The sequence below is a fragment of the Xyrauchen texanus genome, chromosome 19 (genome assembly GCF_025860055.1).
Source record: "Xyrauchen texanus isolate HMW12.3.18 chromosome 19, RBS_HiC_50CHRs, whole genome shotgun sequence".
Taxonomy (NCBI): domain Eukaryota; kingdom Metazoa; phylum Chordata; class Actinopteri; order Cypriniformes; family Catostomidae; genus Xyrauchen; species Xyrauchen texanus.
This window is the reverse complement of record NC_068294.1, coordinates 38,546,711-38,567,529: the sequence shown is the minus strand read 5'-3', so window position 1 is coordinate 38,567,529 and position 20,819 is coordinate 38,546,711. Positions and strand designations below refer to the sequence as shown.

Genomic DNA, 20,819 nt, shown 5'->3' with positions numbered 1-20,819 from the left:
TGACAGGGAAACAACCTCCGTTGTCGTGAGCATGGGCAGTGACAGGGGAACGACCTCTATGGACATGGGCACTGGCAGTGATAGAGGAATGACCTCTGTGGTCGTGAGCACGGGCAGTGACAGGGGAATGACCTCTGTGGTCATGAGCACAGGCAGTGCCTGGGGAGTAGGAGCCCTACTTCTCTTCCGATTCCGGACGGCCGTGGGCACAGCTGTGAGAGACTGGGAAGACGGAGCCTTTGGAGGCTCGATGAAGGAAGGCAGAGCCATTGGAGGCTCGAATGATGGAGCCATGAGAGGCTCGAAGGGCAGAGCCATGGATCCCCCACTGGACGAGGCTGGCAACGCTGGCTCTGGGATGGACGAGGCTTCAAGAACAGGCTCATTGGCCATGGCAGGCATGGTCGTTGGGCGTGGCAGGCGTGGACATTGGCTCGTTGGGCGTGGCAGGTGTGGGTGTTGGCTCGTTGGGCGTGGCAGTTGTCACTTAAACATTCAGTAATAAATAGTTTGGTGCATGCATAAGTTTGATGCATTGCAGTCACAGCAAAACCTTTGGGCTCAACTGAAAGGGGTAAGTTTATGTTCTAATGTTTGCCCAATTTGAGGAAGTATAGTCAGATATCTTATGATGACACACTGTATATAGACACAAATTTCTGCTGACAAGCAAATATGACACATTCGTGACCACATGTGACTTGTTCCAGATTGATTAAATATATTGTTGTACATTGCAAACAATAGATTTTGTATATTACACTATTTAACTTTTGCATAAGAGTATTGAAACATACTGTATCTGGTTCGATCTACATTTTTTGAGCATTAATTATGCATGTAACATAGATGGTCACACTTAAGATGAAATCTATTGGTTGTCTTGTGATAGGGACAGTGAAAGTACGATTAGGGAACATCTTCTTCTAAACTCTGTTGCATCACCGAATCCCGCAAACCATAAGGGAATCACGGAACCTCACAAATAGTGAATCTTGTGCCGATCACAGGTTTCAGTTCTGCTTTTTATTTAAGGCTTAAAATAACAAAAATGCCATAAGTCATAAGGTATCACCTTCACAACCCTTTGTGATCAATGATGAGGGAAGCTGTAAGCATGGTTGTTGAATGCTGCATTTCGTAATTTACTACAAAAATAGGAAATTTGACCAATTCAAACAATTTTGCTTTGCAGCATTCTTGGTAAAATCAAATCTTAAGCTTTAGTATGAAAGGTATGGTTGTTTGCATTGGATTACCATTGATGTTCTTAGAGTTTGAAGAGTTATATAGAGTTTAAGCACACAGAAATATGTATGCATGCAGATACAATGTTTCCATCTTACACATAAATATGTTTTATAATAAAGCCTATGTCTCTTTAGAATTCTTGTTTGACTTGTTATTTAACAAGCTTTATATTGACAATCCCTACTAGCTATATTTACTCTCACTACATGATAAATGTTTTATGTGTGAGTACATTTACATTATCTTACAACACAATCCATCATTCATCTCTTAGTTGTATTAAAAAAACGACAGCTTGCCCAACTTCCTTCTTAAGAGGAGGGATTTAGAAAAAGTGGGAGGATGAAGTGACTCAAACATGCATAAAAAGGAAAAAGTGATAGTGAGGGAGAAGTGGGTGTCTGTACAGTTTCGGGGGTGTACTTGTGAGAGTGGAAGAGACAGAAAGTTAGAGTAAGTTTGCATGATTCATTCATGGCTCCTGTTACCAGGGGCAACAGCACAGAAAAGCGAGTCGATACTTTTAAAATCCTCTGAATAATACTAAATTGTTTCCTAAATTGATTTATCTTTTGTCTTTTCTTTCAAGGACACCAAGGCTTTTCCGAGGCTGTTTGAAAAGAGGACAGTGTGGAAGGCAAGATGAGTGGCTGGTTGAAGGTTCGCTCCTGGTTTACTCTAGTCTCAGGGTTAGTAGAGTGTTTGGGGTTCGCTGGCGCAGTGTTCGGCTGGGCATCGCTGGTCTTTGTGCTTAAAACTGAGGGCTACTTCAGTGATCTGTGTGTGAACGCCACCATAAATGGAACTGTCATTGAAGGTCAGTTATCTTGTAAATACACAACAACTGTATGGGTGAAGTATACATGCTCATGCCTACATATCTATGAAAGTATTTGGTATGTGCAATGTTTGTTTGTGTACTAGATTGCAGAGAGCAAGATGAGCAGTTATCTCTCATCTTTACCATCGCCTCCTTTATGAACAACTTCCTCACGCTTCCGAATGGCTTCCTGTTTGATCACTTTGGGACCACGGCTGCCAGACTACTGGGAACGTGAGTCAAATTTGCATTTATGTGGAGGTAAACATGTATATTTGCCTGTCCCCAGTACTGTTAAAAAAGGCTTAGTATTTAATGATTGGTCCCACTTTATATTAGGTGTCTCTAACTACTATGTACTAACATTAAAATTCGGCAAAATTAAAGTTCGGCTTTAATCTCACAAGATTCAAGTTTGTTGCTACTGAGGTTGAGATACGGTAGGTTTAGGAGTTGGGATAGGGTTAGGATTTAGGGTTAGGGTTAAGGTTAACAGTTTAACTACAGATGTAATTAAATGCAGGGACTTTAAATGTAATTACAATGCCTCAACACAGATGTATATAATAAGTACATAAAAGACACCTAATAACCTCAGTGGGTCCAAAAGGCTTATTGAAAATGCTTTGGAATACAATGGTAACTGTGGTATTGCCACAGTACTTTTTTGTAACAAATGTTTTCAAAATTTGGCTACAAACACAAAATGCAGGTATTTGGAGAAGCAAGTTTTTAGATTGGAATTAGACAACAATGTGCTCTGTGAAAGTGTCTTCCACTCTCCTGTTATCAGTATGTTTATGCACCAAAAGCAATAAGAGGAGAAGTGCAGTGAGAAATGCTTGGATTCCTGTGGTTAGATAAATGGAGAGTGAGAATAGTTTTGTCTCAAAACACTTGCCAGAATCATCATTTATTTAAATTATTTAAATATGGTCTTGTTTAAAAAAAAAAATGTTTTGGCAAATAGAGATAATTAGACACAATATATACATATACTGACATACATACAGTACTGTGCAAAGATTTTAGGCACTTGTGAAAAATGTTGCATAGTGAGGATGTCTTAAAAAATAATGACATAAATAGTTTTCATTCATCACTTAATGTCATACAAAGTCCAGTAAACATAAAAATCTAAATCAATATTTGGTGTGGCCACCTTTGCCTTTAAAACAGCCCCAATTCTCCTAGATACACCTGGACACAGTTTTTCTTGGTTGTTGGCAGATAGGATGTTCAAAGCTTCTTGGATAATTCACCACAGTTCTTCTATCTATTTAGGCTGTCTCAATTGCTTCTGTCTCTTTATGTAACCTCAGACTGACACAATGTTCAGTGGGGGGTTTTGTCGGGGCCATGACATCTGTTGCTGGGATCCCTGTTCTTCTATTCTAATCTTTTCTATTTGCAAAAGCAATGTTTGTGAGTCTAACATTTATATTTCCTATTGACACACTAAAGATGAAGATATAAATAACCATCTTAAGACAAATGTTTTTGTGAAACATCTTATGTGCCTCAGACTTTTGAACAGTATACAGATATGTACACATGCCATAAAATCAATGGACATGCTGTCAATACAAGTTGGGCAAAATCTGACATTTTCCAGTGTACTTTAACAATAGGATCAAATGGGCAGATTGAATTCATATCAAGCTTTATTGGCAAGATCAACAAAAATGTGTACATTGCTAATGCATTATTAGACACTGATATAAAAAAAATGAATGCTGTTTATTTTGCTTCAATTTTAAATATAAAAACTATTATTTTCCCTGGCTGCGTTCAGTCTTTATTGCGCACATGCTGGGTCGCTCTCTCATGCATTTTCGCTCTTGACACTGGTTCAGAAGACAGTGAGTGAGCGTTTTCGAGTGATGCAAAGAGATAGAGCAGCTGGCTGTATCTCTCCCACACCTGGTTAAACACTTGTAGGTTAACTCTCAAGTATAGTAAATCCGCTCCCGTATTTTTTTTATCCCATGACTTGTGTCACACGTGATGAATAAGCGTGCACTGCTCCGCACAATCAGTGTCTGTGCTAAGATGTGGTCAAGTTGAGCTTGTACCTCCAGGAAATTTTAAAATGGAAATTTTAGCCACATGAAGTGGGGAGAAACATTAGTGAACTGGAAATTAGTAGTAGTAACAGAAAAGATGTCCACAGTTAATATTATCAGATGCCTTTTGGTTTTATCTTTTGCCAGCAAATGTATTTCATTAATTTGTAAATGTGAATTAAGTATCCAAAATACATTTTAAGGCCGCTGTATCTCGCAGCTCAGAAATCTAAATCTGTAATAACACATTCCACATGTTTCACGGAGAGAGTGAGGGAGGGCAGAGAAAGTTTTGAAGTCAGGAAAACATTGAGGGCCTTTCTCACGTACTCCATTTATTTAACTATTCTCATAAAGTGTATTCTCGCTGTGTTATAATTTACTTTACAGATCCGTTTACACTGCAGGAATGTTGTTAATAGCCTTTTCAAGTCCTGGTAAATACAGTTTGTATCTTTACTTGACCTTCAGTGTATTGATACATTTCAGTCTGTTTATGGTAATAACTGATATTTACTCCTGTAGGTAACGCCATCCTCCTGTTCCCTGCTATGACCTTCATCGCTGTGGGGGGAATTTTGTTCTTGGTCACCAATATGCAGGTACTGGCTATTTCAGGGTGCAATACTGCTTCAAACCAGCCATTTTAAAACCTAATAATAAATGTATGTGCTACCAGAGTTCTCTAAGCAGTTTTTCACTACAGGTTTGTTGCAGCACATGCAATGAGTGTTCTGCTGGTTGGATTGAACCCTCATGTTCTGTTTGTCCCTTTTTAATTCTCACAAATATGCTTACCATTGAAGTGTCAGATTGGTACTGTATAACTTTTCCTAATAATATGAGAACTGATTATAAACTATAACATGTGACATGTGTTTATAAATAATCACGTTAACAAACATGACGTCCGTAGAATATTACTTGCGTTTGGGGTTACATAAATGCAATACATTTTTATATTCTAGGATGTTTTGATTGGTTTACTCATTGTAAAAGTTCAATCCTGCCAGTTTGTAGAAATATTTAATAAATAAAAACACAATGTGTTGAAAGAACATTACTATATTGGATATTTGGTCACATTTCAGAAAGGTGCACGCCTACCTTCATATAATGTAAAGTCTATTTCAACAGAACATGAGAATTAAAGGGGCAATATCATACTTTTTATCGTTATCAAATCCACTGATAATATTAGTCAAGGTTTCCTGCACAAAATAACATTGTCATGTAGTCTTGCATTTCCATTTCCCACCCTATTTCTGACCCTTAGACTTGTGCTGTTTTTGCTACTGTACCTTTAAGACATCTACATGTTTATTTCCAGAGTTTTTGAATGTTTTTGAGAGTATATTTACACCATACACCATACATGTTTATTTCAGTAGAGCAATGGAAGTCCTGTTTTCCTTAATATGACCCCTTTAATATACACGCTAAATTAATTTAACACACAGTGATCAGGTTGAAATCTAAATTTCTCTCAATCTGCTCCATTCAGGTGGGGAATCTCTTTGGCAAACATCGCTCGACTATAATCACTCTGTATAATGGAGCCTTTGACTCTTCCTCAGCAGTCTTCCTCATCATCAAGGTAAGAGGCCCTTAAACGATTGTGGAAAGATGACTTTGCTAATAATTGAAATTATAAAAATAGAACAGAATAGATAGAAGTTAAATAGTTTTCAACCAGGGATCTATAAAGGGGTCATGGACTACAAACTGTAGAAACGTACATTTTTCGTTCCGGTTCCGGCATTCTGCAACGTCCATTCCAATTGGTAACTGGTTAGAATGAAATAAAAGAATGGTTAATGGCTGGGTTTCTCGATAATATTGCAACTTAAGCTTTAACGTTCATCTTAACTAACTTCGCTCATTATTTTACGACGGAGTAATGCTTGTTTCATGAACCAGCACTTAGAACGCTCGTTATACAGTAGAACAAAAGTGCTTCGTTATGGGAGCTGTCCAGTCCAAAGGTGTGGATTTCTTTGGCCAGAATGTCCAGGAGTTTGTCTTCTCAAAATGAAAATACTGACAAACATGGGAGTTGTTTGCAAACTTGTCGAGGCACTGAAATGTATTACCTAATTTAATTAAAGAAATAATTATGGCTTTAGTAAGACGGGGTTTCAGATTTATTGATGCGCAATCATAGAGATTAATGCAAGTGATGCAATAAATGTACGCCATGTTAATCATAAGGGGCTCTCACGTAGCCTAAAGTTTTTTGTCTGGAAATTGAAGAAATGCACACAGAACAGGATTAAAACTACTCATAGACCTGTCTAAATATTAATAGATCATCTGGTTAGTTGAAGGTAAGTGTACTTATTACTGCCATTATGCATCATGCAATTTGTCACTGTAGACTACAGGCGAGCCAATTTGAATCAGCCATTGGAGGAAAAAAGAAGAGGAGGAGGATGAAGAGAGGGAGAGAGGGAATCTCTCATTAAACACTCTCACTCTAATCTCCTCTTTTAACCATATTTGAATGATTTATTAAGGCATATTTATTTAAGTTTTAAACTGTGTGGTCACATTACTCACATATGTCTTCTTAAATAATCTGTTTAATAAGAACATGTCGTCTTTCTATTGCAATTACAATTATGCTTATCGAAGAAGGCTAATATAACGTTATACTCTATTACGTGTTTTGTAAATGTATGTGCAAATATGGCTTTCTTATTAACAAAATATATTAATGCAATTTATTAAAAGTCCCATTGTTGTTGATAAACTGTGAAAGATGCCAGAAATATATGTTTAAGTTGCACTTAATGGACTTAAAAACGGTTCAAAGCTCTCGTTAATTTATAAACATTTTTATGAACTACTTAGATAATGAGGCTTTTGGGAAACGCGCTTTAGAGAATAAGTTCTACTTAAGTGCTACTATAGTTTTACTTATTGCTTCGGGTCTAAACCCCGGGTCTAGTGTCATATTGGTGATGGTCCATCTCTCTCTTTCAGTTGCTGTTTGAGGATGGAGTCTCTCTGCGAGGGTCTTTTCTCTTCCTGTCTTGCTGCAGTGTCTTTCATCTGTTCCGTACATTTGTGCTGTTGCCACGTACACATATCCCATATCCCCTCCCTGAGAACTATTCCTACGGGTAATCTACAAATTCCACACCTCTTTCTTTAGAACTGACCTCATGTAGAAACTGCAATGGCTTCTTCTTAGGAACAGCACTTACATATGAAACTGCAGATCCCTTATTCGTACTCTGAAAACAACAGCTTTATACCTCCTTTAAATACAGAACCTTGCCTACAGGAAACATTGAAAACCACGATGAGTAAGCAGATTGTATGTGTTTTGTGCTGTCTATGTAGTTTATTTGGGCTTCCTGACAGTATTCAGCCTTCAAATGACGTTCTAAAGATAATGAACAAGATTTATTGCATCAACTATGTGATGCACACCAAGACAGAATATGGCAAACATCAATGCTACTATTCTGGCAATTGTTTTTTTACATAACGTCATTGTAATGAATTGATTCATTGATACATTGTCCATGCTATTTAGCATATACCAATAGCAAAGTCATCAAAAGTATTTATAAAATGTACATTTTGAAAAGGTTATAATGCAAGCAAATTTTCATTGACTCAATTTAGACCTATTTTATTAATTGCTTAAGTGTTTCAAGCACAAATAAGTCAAATAATTACAAACTAAATCCTATTAATTTTTTTGTTTTGAGGAAAAAAACGAATTTAATCTCTGTCAGAATACTAGCAGCTTGTTCATCACTTTATATAACTTCTATGGTAGTTCTATAAACCTTCACTCTCTCTATATGTTTATATTGTTATATTCTGCTAATCCAACAATGCTTGGACTGTGTCTGCCTCTCTTTTACTGTGCTAGTGTGAAATGTGGGGAGACTCAGAATTATGCCGTTGCAAAGACTGAAGAGAATAACATCCTGACTTCCCAGACTGAAGACAAAAAGCCATTTCAAGAGAATTCGTCCCTTTGCCAAAACACAGACAAAATTGGTAAGAACACTCCACAGGGGTGGATCTAGACTGACTTGACAAGAGAGTATCTGTCAAACTACAATATCTGTCATGAACCCCCACTTCATCAATGAATTAATCAATAATTGGATCCCTTGTACTTCTAAATGTAGGGAAGAGCGGGGCACAAACTAAAATGGAGCTAGTTGTAACACACATGGTTTAAATGTTTCCAAACACGTAGAGAAAAAAAATTGACAAAATTAAAAAACCTTTGGAAGATATTGCCAAATGTTTTTTACAGTGGCAAAAGTAAAAATTCACATGAAAGATCACTTTCATCTCTGATTTTAGTGTTTACACTGCGTGCCCAATTATTAGGCAAGTGAGTATTCTGATCTTATCATTATTTCCATGCACATTTTCCAACTCCAAACCAGATAAACTTGAATGCCTATTGGATTCAATCATTTTTTATCAAACACCTCATATCAAGGTGTGCATAATTATTAGGCAGCTTCATTACCTCAGGTAAAATGGGCCAAAAAACAGATTTAATTGACACTGAAAAGTCAAATATTGTAAAATGCCTTTCAGACGGATGCAACACTCTTTTGAATAGCTAAACTATTGAGGCGTGACCACCAGACAATCAAACGTTTTGTTGCGAATAGTCAACTGTGGTGCAAAAAACGTGAAGCTACCAGGAACCCAGTATCCTTCAATCCCACCATATTCCAGAACCGCAACCTACCTGGAGTGTCCAGAAGTACAAGGTGCCAAGTGCTCAGAGATATGGCCAAGGTCAAGAAGGCTGAAACATCAACAACATATTCAGACCACCACTGAATATATTCAGAAGTTGAAGCATCAAGATTGGGCAACGAAATACATGAAGACAGATATTCAAAGGTTTTATGGACAGATGAAATGCGAGTGACTCTTGATGGTGAGTGATGGATGGGCCCTGGGCTGGATCACTAATGGACACAGGCACCAATTCGAGTCAGGTGCCAGCAAGGTGGAGGAGGGGTACTGGTATGGGATGGTATCATTAAGGATGTAGATAGTTGGACCTTTTCGAGTTGAAGATGGACTGAAACTCAACTCTCAAATCTACTGCCAGTTTCTGGAAAGTACTTTCTTCAAGCAGTGGTACAGGAAGAAGGCCATGATCTTTATGCAGGACAACGCTCCATCACATGCATCCAAGTACTCCACTGCATGGCTAGCCAGCAAGGGCCTCAACAATGCCAAATAATGACTTGGCCCCCTTCCTCACCTGACTTTAATCCTACTGAGAACTTGTGGACCCTTCTCAAACATGACATTTACAGTGAGGAAAGACAATACACCTCTTTGAACAGCATTTGGGAGGCTGTGGTTGCAGCTTCATCGAAAGTTGATCGTGAACTGATCAAGAAACTGAGAGACTTCATGGATGGAAGGCTCATGGAAGGATGGCTATATTGATCACTGAATATTTTTGAAAGGCCAACATTTTTAAGAAATTGTCATTTTAGGTTACGTATTTGTTGCACCTAGTCTAAAAATTGAGAATAAACAATTTAGTTGATTAGAAATTATTTTTGTAATTTAGTTGCCTAATAATTGTACACACTAATATATTCCCCTTAGAAATACAATACTCACTTTTTCTTTGTTAAACATTCAGGTTTGAGGTTCAATAACATTTTGGACTGACTGAGAGCATTGTGTTTGTTCAACAATAAAAATGAATCTTGAGGAATACAATTTGCCTAATAATTGTGCATGCAGTGTAAATAAAACGAGGCAAACTCGGTATCATTTTAATCTACAATCTGTTAGCTAGAATCTTGCATAAACTCTTAGAAAAAAAGTTCTGTTGGATTCTATATAGAACCCTAGGGTTCTTTACTCAGCTCCAAAAAACACTTTATGCCAAAAAAGTTACATTTATTAGTTACAAATATTCACAGAAAAAAAAAACTTTTTGCACAAAAGGCTGTGATAAGGGCACAAAATAAATGTGAAAAAAGAAAAATACTTTGATCCCCAAGTGAATTTACACAAACTTAAATGTGCAGTATGTAACAATTTTCATGTAATATTCGCCTTTTTTTTGCCAATGTGTGACGCAACTTTCCTGGACTTCCTAGGTTACCTATTAAAGCCTGTATACTGATTTTCATGCGAAGGGTGCAGGTCGGTTTTGCCGAGAAAATCCAAAGGATGTGACGTTTATGCTCGCTCCCGAGAGCCTTTCCTCAGAGAGCAATAACTTCTCTTCCGCTATTCAACAGTGACAACAAACGGCAACTCTAGGCAACTTTATCTTAGAGATGGAATCCAGCAAATTTCTGGCTCCTACAGGTGAAACTCGAAAAATTAGAATATCGTGCAAAAGTTCATTAATTTCAGTAATTCAACATAAAAGGTGAAACTAATATATTATATACACTCATTACAAGCAAAGTAAGATATTTCAAGCCTTTATTTGATATAATTTTTATGATTATGGCTTACAGCTTATGAAAACCCCAAATTCAGAATCTCAGAAAATTAGAATATTACATGAAATCAATAAAAAAAGGATTTTAAATACAGAAATGTCGGCCCTCTGAAAAGTATAATCATGCATATGTACTCAGTACTTGGTTTGGGCCCCTTTTGCATTAATTACTGCCTCAATGCGGCGTGGCATGGATGCTATCAGCCTGTGGCACTGCTGAGGTGTTATGGAAGACCAAGATGCTTCAATAGCGGCCTTCAGCTCTTCTGCATTGTTTGGTCTCATGTCTCTCATCTTTCTCTTGGCAATGCCCCATAGATTCTCTATGGGGTTCAGGTCAGGCGAGTTTGCTGGCCAATCAAGCACAGTAATACCATGGTCATTGAACCAGGTTTTGGTACTTTTGGCAGTGTGGGCAGGTGCCAAGTCCTGCTGGAAAATGAAGTCAGCATCTCCATAAAGCTTGTCTGCTGAAGGAAGCATGAAGTGCTCTAAAATGTCCCGGTAGACGGCTGCGTTGACTCTGGACTTAATAAAGCACAGTGGACCAACACCAGCCGATGACATGGCTCCCCAAACCAACACAGACTGTGGAAACTTCACACTGGACTTCAAGCATCTTGGATTGTGTGCCTCTCCATTCTTCCTCCAGACTCTGGGACCTTGGTTTCCAAATGAGATGCAAAATTTGCTCTCATCAGAAAAGAGGACTTTGGACCACTGAGCAACAGACCAGTTCTTTTTTTCTTTAGCCCAGGTAAGACGCTTCTGACGTTGTTTGTTGTTCAGGAGCGGCTTGACAAGAGGAATACGACATTTGAAGCCTCAGTCCACTCCTTGTGAAGCTCCCCACACATTTGAATGGCCTTTTCCTGACAATCCTCTCCAGGCTACGGTCATCCCTGCTGCTTGTGCACCTTTTTCTTCCACACTTTTCCCTTCCACTTAACTTTCTATTAATGTGCTTTGATACAGCACTTTGAGAACATCCAACTTCTTTTGCAATTACCTTTTGAGGCTTTCCCTCCTGGTGGAGGGTGTCAATGATGGTTTTCTGCACAACTGTCAGGTCAGCAGTCTTCCCCATGATTGTGAATTCAACTGAACCAGACTGAGAGACCATTTAATGGCTCAGGAACCCTTTGCAGGTGTATTGATTAATTAGCTGATTAGAGTGTGACACTTTGAGCCTACAATACTGAACCTTTTCACAATATTCTAATTTTCTGAGATTCTGAATTTGGGGTTTTCATAAGCTGTAAGCCATAATCATCAAAATTATATCAAATAAAGGCTTGAAATATCTTACTTAGCTTGTAATGAGTCTATATAATATATTAGTTTCACCTTTTAAGTTGAATTACTGAAATTAATGAACTTTTGCACGATATTCTAATTTTTCGAGTTTCACCTGTATACTAACTTTGAGTAAGCCAAAAAACGGTAGCAACAGGTAGCTGGCTGCAGTTCACTTAACGGCCACAGGTGTCATTAATAACAAGGGTTTCTGAATCTTACACACTGCACCTTTAACAAAACCAAAAAAGTGTTAGTTTGTACTTTGTACTTAGACTATTTCAGTCTGTCTATCTCAGTTTAACTGAAGGTTTTGATTATTGACTCTGGAACAGGAGGTCTTCAGCACTTCCATCTAGAGAGATACTTCAAAGAATACTTTGATTAACATTATTTAGTTTTATGCTAAAATGGCAACTGCTACTTTATTGAAATACACCAGTTTCAATCTGAATGGCTGGGCGCCGAACAACTTCCAAGAGCTTTTTACAGACTTATGTGAAGTTGCCAGGCTTCTACTACTGGATTTGCTAAAATTTGTGAGGTTTGTGGTATTGCATCGCTGCCTGTTTTCACTCAGCCACACATACAAACAAAATGGAAACTCATGCTGAAGAACTGGAGATGTTACTTCATTAGACACTTACATGACGAAAGCTTATTCAAGGTGGTGTGGACTTGTCCCGCCCATAAATGACACCTATGGTTTAAAGTAATGAAAATCACTTTTATCATTTAATAGTAATAGTTTTGGGACAGAATAAGCTACAATGTGCACCAGACTTCATGCCGACAGTCAAAAGCCTGACGCCTGCAAGACAAATTTCTGTGACATTCACTTACCTTTTGAATGACTTGAAGGTTGCTATCAAACACTTTCATTGTGCTTTCTTTACCGTTTACTCAAAATATGATACATAAAATATTGCTTACAAAGTATAATTTCACTTTGATTTCTCGATTTATTTTTGAAGAACAAAAGACACATGGTTTAGCATCACAATATATGTCATTGTTTAATTTAGCACTTCAAGTGTGACAGTATGAAATCTATTATTGAAGTCTATTATTGTAATGTATGTTACCCATGTATGTGTTACCCATGTATGTGTTATTCTCAGAGCGAAGCTTCATGAGCTGTTTTCTGTCCTGGTCCTTCATGTGGCATATGCTGTGGCTTTCTGTGATGCAGCTGAGACACTACTTGTTCATTGGGACCTTAAATCCAATGCTGAATCATCTTGCTGGTGGAGACCCAGACCTTGGTATACAGTACACATATACAGTATTATCATTATTTCCAGATCTTTATGTGCAGGTCAACCCATACCTGTGGGCAGTATGTGTATGTAGATATATGCATGCAAACACATCTCAAATTGTGTCATGTCTGTATCACAAGCTTGAAAAGTTTTATTGCCATTTTCCTTGCTGTAAAGAGTCTTATTGTTTTATGTACAGTGAGCCGATATACAAACGCATTTGCTTTCACTCAGCTGTGTGGAATACTGTGTGCTCCCTGGAATGGCCTTATCATGGATCGCCACAAGGGAAAAGAACGGGAACCAGGTCAACATAAAAACATGCATACATTTCCTTAAGGGTCCATCATGAGAGGTTTAATTTTCCTTTAAATAATGGTTTTTGAAATGAAAGTAGTATATTAGTTTAAAACTTTATTATGAAAACGTACTGTACATTTCAGAACTTGCATTCTCTTACAAAAATCAAAAGATATTTAAATTAAAATTAGGTTAAAAAGCCATTTTATAAGTATCAACATATCAAAATGAACTTTCGCAGCCTTCTGACATCAGCAGGATAACATAAACACATGAACACCCACATTTATTTATATTTGGTGTTCAGGGGCCGTATTACAGTAGCATCTTAATTCTAGAATCCTATCATATTTCTTAGTAACCATAGTGATTTCAGTTAAGGTTTCTATTTAATATGTTAGTTTTTAAATTAATAGTTCACCAAAAAAATTAACATTCTATCATCATTTACTCACCCTCATGCCATCCCAGATGAATATGACTGACTTTCTTCTGCATTACTCAAATTGTAATTTTTAGAATAATATTTCAGCTCTGTAGGTCCATGAAATGCAAATCAACAGAGTCCAAAACTTTGAATCACAAAAAGCACATAAAGGAAGCGTAAAAGTAATCCATATGACTCCAGTGGTTGAATCCATGTGTTCAGAAGCAACATGATAGGTATGGGTGACAAACAAATCAGTATTTCGTTTTTTCACTATAAATCTCCACTTTTCAAACACTCTTCTCTTCTAAGGTAATTTATAAAAATTTTTACTAAATGTTTTGGCGATTCACATTGTTTGGACATATCACAACCTACTGGGCAGGATGGAGAATTTATAGTAAAAATGGAGCAAAATATTGATCTGTTTCTCACCCACACCTATCATATCGCTTCTGAAGACATGGATTAAACCACTGGAGTTCACTTTTCTGCCTTTATGTGCTTTTACAGCTTCAGAGTGGAAGTCAAACACATCTGGGATGGCATGAGGGTGAGTAGATAATGAGAGAGTTGTCATTAAGACCTGAAATAGGAAGTTTTGGTCAGTTGTAATAAGGCCTTTTGGACCGACCAGTCATGGTGAGATAATAAGAATGCTGGGTAGAAAATAAAAACCAGAAGAACTAATGATAAAAGTAAAATGTTGGAAAGTCTGGTGAAATGTTGTGCTGGTTCTGGCTGTGTGTATCACCTGCCGCTCTGCATATCCCTTTGCAGGATCTCAATATTAGAATTAATTTAAATTTTAAAAAGGTCCCTGATGAGTTCAGTCTGATCTTCATGGTTTTAACTGAACATATTGTTTATGTCACCATGTATTGCAAGCTTTCACAAAAGGCTAGTATTGAAGGATGGGGCAGCGCAAACTACAGTTGAACTACAGTTGAGCAAAAAGCTATTTCTCATTTCATGTGTGACGAGGGCATTTACACAGAAGTCATTAAGGTACATAAAATTATGTCTTTGGCTTTGGTGTGGAAAAACCATTAACATTAGAAATCGACCTCAGGGAAAAACAACACCAAATTTTTTTTTATATATAAATCCAATTAAAACTTCTCCATTAACATACTGACTTCCTTTTCTATTTAGTTTCTCCTCTTATAAATTAAACCACAATCTTTTCACTTCCCATTTTTGTGTTGTGCAGGACAAAGTGAGCAGGAATCAGACCTGAAGGCAGCCATTCTGTCTCTGTCGCTGACTGCCCTTCAGTGTGTGCTGTTTTCAGTGTGCGCCGCCACACCTATACTCCCATTGCAATACCTCACCTTCATCCTTCAGGTCATGAACAGATCATTCCTCTATGGGGGAAATGCTGCCTTCATCAGTGTGGCGTGAGTCATCAAAAACACATACAAATATTATTACATGGCTCGCTGGAATACTCGTGGCATTCCAGACTGATCGCGCTGTGAATTCGGCAATAGTAGATCAAAAGTTTGCTGCTGAAATCGGTCTCTGCTTACCTAAATTCTAACCACTGCCCCAGTGTTCAAAGCTAGAGATGTTTTTTGAACGTATGGGTACGTGTGAGCTCCAGCATCCAGTTTGTCACAAAAAGTGACCTTAGAGCAAAAATGCAAACTCATAAACATTGTTTTTGTGAGTGCAAATGCTTTCTGGGTCCAGTGGGACAAGACACTGTGTCTCTGAGGCTGCATTAGTCCCTTACAAAAAAATAACTGTAGTACAAGTGTGGTAATTAGGACAATGTTTTATTGCAATTTTCTATACTTCAGTACAAATGTGGTAATTTGGACAATGTATTATTGTAATTTTCTTTACTTCAGTACAACTACGGTCATTTTGATGCAGTATTACTGCGGTTTTCAAAGTTCTTTTTTCAAGGAAATTCAGTCCACTTGGTGACCATCTTTGAAAGTGCAGCTCCTATCTACTTAAATGCGGAAAGACTGAAATCTCCAAGACTGTTGGTCAATATTATGATCAAGACAATATATCAAATCAGCAGTATAATCTTACAACAGTGGTATCATTAATTGTGCTTCTTTTGCTTGGATCACACTAAAAATATTTATTTTTCAGGCAGGTTTGGCTTATGACATACATTGATTGACAGGTGATCTCTCTATCCAAAAGCTGATTGGCTCTTTTTACCTGTGTTCCTTTTCAACATCCATTGGCATTCCAATTTCTCCCATTTATTTAAATAGAAGTGCTCTGTCTCTGGTAAATAGTCTCTGGTACTGAAGTAATTCTGTGTCCAAATTACCACTCTTGTACTGCAGTTATTTTTTTGTAAGGGATAGCACCACAAGGATAGGCAAACACATTTGAATTGGCACAAAAATGTCTGATGGGGTATGGCCCTTGTCAGTAACTCTAACAATAGGCCTTATTCACAGCAGCGCCATCTTTGATTTTTGAAGGGAATGACAACAAGGCTGTCAGGTATTGACGAATGCTACCATGAATAAGGTCTATGGGGTGGACCAGAATATTCTAAAGCAACTAGTCCAGTTCCCGTGTGATTATGTTGGGAATTTGACAGTCAAATATTTCGGAATAATGACGTAGCCGTTGTCTTTAGCAACACTTCATAACGGACCGCTCATAAAAGCAGTCCATGTTTCCTACATAGTATCACTCTGTGCTCTCTACAAGTAATAACATGTAATTTAACTCAAACCGCTATTTCATGTTAATTTCTGTTTTCATTTGGCAAGTACAGTAGCTGTGTAAAAAGTGGGACAATGTACAGCCCGATATTAGTTTGTAGCTTGATTTAAACAAAAAAAACATTCACACCAAGTAAAATCAAACATCAAAATGTTATGATGAACTGAAGAAAGAATGGATGACTGTTGAAATACATTTGTAGCCTGACATGGATAATGTACTGTTTCAAAAAGAAAATAATTGACCATATAAGACAAATATTTAACACTAATATTGGATAATACCAATAAAGTCACCAGTATATTGTGTCAGAGTTAGAGCAAGACAAAGGGACCCAAAAGCAGAGGAACAGTTCAAAGGATTTATTTACAACAAATGATAACATTTACTGTGCATGGCAAAGACTGGAGATCCCGGCACCGGCTGCAGTAAGAGGGAAGGAGTCTTTCACATATGTGCTCCGTAATCGCACAATGGGCAGATAGAGAAGAGTGTGTTCGTAGTGTATGTGCTGTGGACGTCTTGAGCAGATCTGTGGGAAGTCTCAGTTGAAGTATAGTGAGGTGCAGAGTGTAACGCTTAGTCGATTTGGAGGTAATTACAGTCCCGACATGTGTGCAGAGATGAGGAATCCTCCACTGGTGATCCGTGAGCGCAGAGAACAAGCGTACAGCAAGCTGGAAGGTAACCACACTCCCAACACATGGGCAGAGACAAGCAACAGATACACGAGACAGGAACAACTAGGCAAAGAGAGCGAAGTGACATCAAACAATAATCTATCAAAGACTCTGAGAACACAAAGGGTTTAAGTAGGAAGTGAATAAGAGGAGAACAGGTGTTGCTAGGACGCCAATCAGTGGCATGATCAGCGTTTCCCTGGAACAATCAGTGTTCCAATAGACACACTGATTATTCATGCCGGCTTCACCTGTTAGACATGTGGGAGAGAAAATAACAAAACACACAGAATAAACTGGCAAACTCACCAGTGCCGTGACAGTCTCGTGTAGCTGTTTGGTCTCTGCCCGCATGTTGGGAGTGTGGTTACCTTCCAGCTTGCTGTACTCTTGTTCTCTGTGGGCACGGATTTCCAGTTGAGGATTTCTTGTCTCTGCCCTCGTATCGGGAATGTGATTACCTCCAAATCGGCTGGGCATTATTCTGTGCACCTCACTACGCTTCAACAGAGATTTCCTAGAGATCTGCTCCTGACTTCCACAACGCATATACTCATCTACGAACACACTCTTCTCTATCTGCCCATTATGCAATTATGGTGCACATAATTGAAAGACTCCTTCCCTCTACTGCAGCCGGTGCCGAGATTTCCAGTCTTCGCCAGCACAGTAAAACCTACCATTGTTGTAAATAAAATCCTTTCAACTGTTCCTCTGCTTTTGGATTATTTTGTCTCGCTCTCGCTCTGACAATATTGTGCATCCCTAATTAAATGCGAAAGCATTATGGCTGTGAAATGGGTATTTGTGTGTAATTATGCATGTGTGTTTGAATTATTTTGCTTTTAGGTTTCCACCTGTACACTTTGGAAAGCTGTTTGGAGCGTTGATGGCTCTCTCAGCCATTGTGTCTCTGCTCCAGTATCCCTGTTTCGCTCTTATAAAAGGACCACTGGGTGGAGACCCTCTCTACGTAAGCCTCCAATGTGTCCAACCACACTAATACTCTTTTAGTTTCACAATAAAGTAAACATTACATTTACAAAACAACCCAACAGTTAAAATAACCATCCATATGTGGTCATTTTTGCACATATCAGAAATATGTGGTTTTATTTATTTATTTTTCTATTTCCATGACTTCATACTTCCTTGATGTCTGTTTCTCAAGCCTTTGCTTGTTTCCCAAACATTTTTTTTCATTTATCATTTTTGGGGACGAATGGGAGGTTCCTTTTAGAATCCGATTCAGCTGCCCTTTTGAAATCCTCTAGCCTTAAGTCCTAAATCTATGTCAATATTAGTTTGGATACTAGATACAGCATAGTTATATGCCTTGTGGTTCAGCTGAGATTGTTGAAACCGAGAATAGAAACTGTTCTGTGTTAACGTTTATCAGAAATGCACCCATCTGTTTTAATTGAATACTGTAGATACAACATACTAGAATTGGATATATACACAATATATGTTTTCTGACAGTCTAAAAAGGCTTGTTTAGGATCAATAGGGCTGACTGAACTGTAATAATTGATTTTCTGCAGGTGAACATTTTTTTGACCATTCTGAGTCTCCTGGCCTTCATCAACCCTCTCTATGTTTATCTGCACTGCCGGCGTCAAGCGGCCCAGCGAGCCAATACCAACAGCAGTGCCTCTTCATGAGCTCAATCTGGAAAGGGAATATCAACCTGACCTCTGACATTTTTTAAATTGCTATCAGTTACTTGTATTTTTTTGCCCCCCCCCCTCCCCCTAACCTTTCCATGCTCTGTTCTACAGAGGTCGACCTTTGAACACATGAAGGCATGCAGTTAATTATTATCTGTTCAGAATATTTCAGCTGCTCTCCACCATCTTTACTAATATTCTCACACTCATAGGAGGGATGCATGTCAATATGCATGTTCATACACATACACAAATATTGAGAGTCTCTTGTAAAGAGCACTTGACAAAAGTCATATACTGTTATGTGTTTCTTTAAGGGAATATTTCACCTGATAATTAAAATTATCTCTTTAATCATTGAGAATTGTGCCGTCTCAAACTTGTATGACTTTCTTTTTTCAGCAGAATACAAATGTAACTATTTTTATAGATGATGTGTTTATGTACATACAATGCAAGTTTATGGGGTCAGAAACTTTCAAGCTCCAAAAAGGACATAAAGGCAGCATAAATAATCCACACATCTCAAGTTGTTTTATAAATAATCCACACATCTCAAGTGGTTTAATCCATGTCTTATAAAGCGACTGAATTATCGCTTTGGGTGAGACAACTGCATTCTCTCGTGATCATGCCTAGACTGCTAATTGCAAGATTTGTAGTGAATAAGGACTAAAATGTTGGTCTGTTCTCATCCAAATCCAAATCACTTCAAAGGACATGGATTAAACTAATTGTGCTGATTGGATTACTTTTATGCTGTCTTTATGTCATTTTATTAAACATGAAGGTTTTTGAGTTTGAGAAAGCATAAGGGTGAGTAAATGATGAAAGAAGTCTCTAGTGACTCCAAACCAAATGGCAAAAATAATGAGTGATTTCAAAGTTTATAAGACAAAAATAAAAGGTATGAAGATAAAATATATTTTCTTCTCAGCCAATGTTTGCAAGTTCATGTGAATTATTGTGGTTGTTGGAGCCCTCTGTGGGACACCGAAGGATTTGCATTCTCCAAAGTGCTCATGTACAACAGCTCATATAAAAACAAGAGTTTTATCTTTTTTTTTTTTTTTTTTTTTATGTATCAGTATTACTCAAATAAAGAAATTTTTTATAACACGACTAATAAATTAAGCTGATTTTGTTTTTTTTTGTTTATTGATTTCTGAAGCATACGCCACATGACCTTCATTATTTACCTTCCTGTTTATTCATATGCATTGTCGCTGTAAATCTAAATTGAATAAAGTAGAGACCCTTTTATAAAATATAATGGCAGCTATGTATTTTCATGTGTAAAAGCTAATTTATACAGTGTACAAATAAATAGCGTACTGTCATGAATCCGTCTCTGTTGTTCCTCCTGCTCACCACCAGAGGGCTCCATCACATGGAGATTCACTTTAACTCTCTGGACTCCATTTCCCATAATCCCCGTACCTGTTGATGATTACTTGTTCACCTGTTTCCAATCCACTCAGCTATTTAAGACTCACACTCAGTGCAATGTCTTGTTTTGCCCAGGCTGACATTGAGCGTTTTCTTATTTTGTTGTATTACCTGTGTATTATCCTGGAAAGGTTACCCTGTCTTTGATCTGTTGCTGACTGCCTACAATTTCTGCCTTGTTTTACCTGGATATAACCTGTGATTTTTTTTTTCCACCTTCAAAAAAAAAAAAAAAACATATATATATATATATATATATATATATATATATATATATATATATATATTTGAAGAGAGAAAAAAAAACATTTTGGAAAAGAGAAAAAAAATTTGGGGAAGAGAGAAAAAAATTAAGAACTTGGCTCAGGAAGGAACTGAGACACTTTTTAATTATTTATTTATTTTTCCAATGTTATT

At 37.6% G+C, this 20,819-nt stretch overlaps 1 protein-coding gene across 1 annotated transcript; it reads left to right on the top strand.

The window, feature by feature from the left end:
- The first annotated feature begins 1,645 nt into the window (after positions 1 to 1,645).
- Positions 1,646 to 20,275, top strand: LOC127659875 (equilibrative nucleobase transporter 1-like). Its single transcript, XM_052149832.1, has 13 exons — positions 1,646 to 1,704; positions 1,841 to 2,068; positions 2,176 to 2,305; positions 4,528 to 4,574; positions 4,663 to 4,739; positions 5,642 to 5,734; positions 7,123 to 7,262; positions 8,027 to 8,157; positions 13,030 to 13,173; positions 13,370 to 13,477; positions 15,111 to 15,297; positions 18,133 to 18,256; positions 18,828 to 20,275. Exons 2-13 carry the CDS (start codon positions 1,894 to 1,896, stop codon positions 18,945 to 18,947), a joined length of 1,476 nt encoding a protein of 491 aa, XP_052005792.1. The 5' UTR covers positions 1,646 to 1,704; positions 1,841 to 1,893; the 3' UTR covers positions 18,948 to 20,275.
- The last annotated feature ends 544 nt before the right edge of the window (positions 20,276 to 20,819 follow it).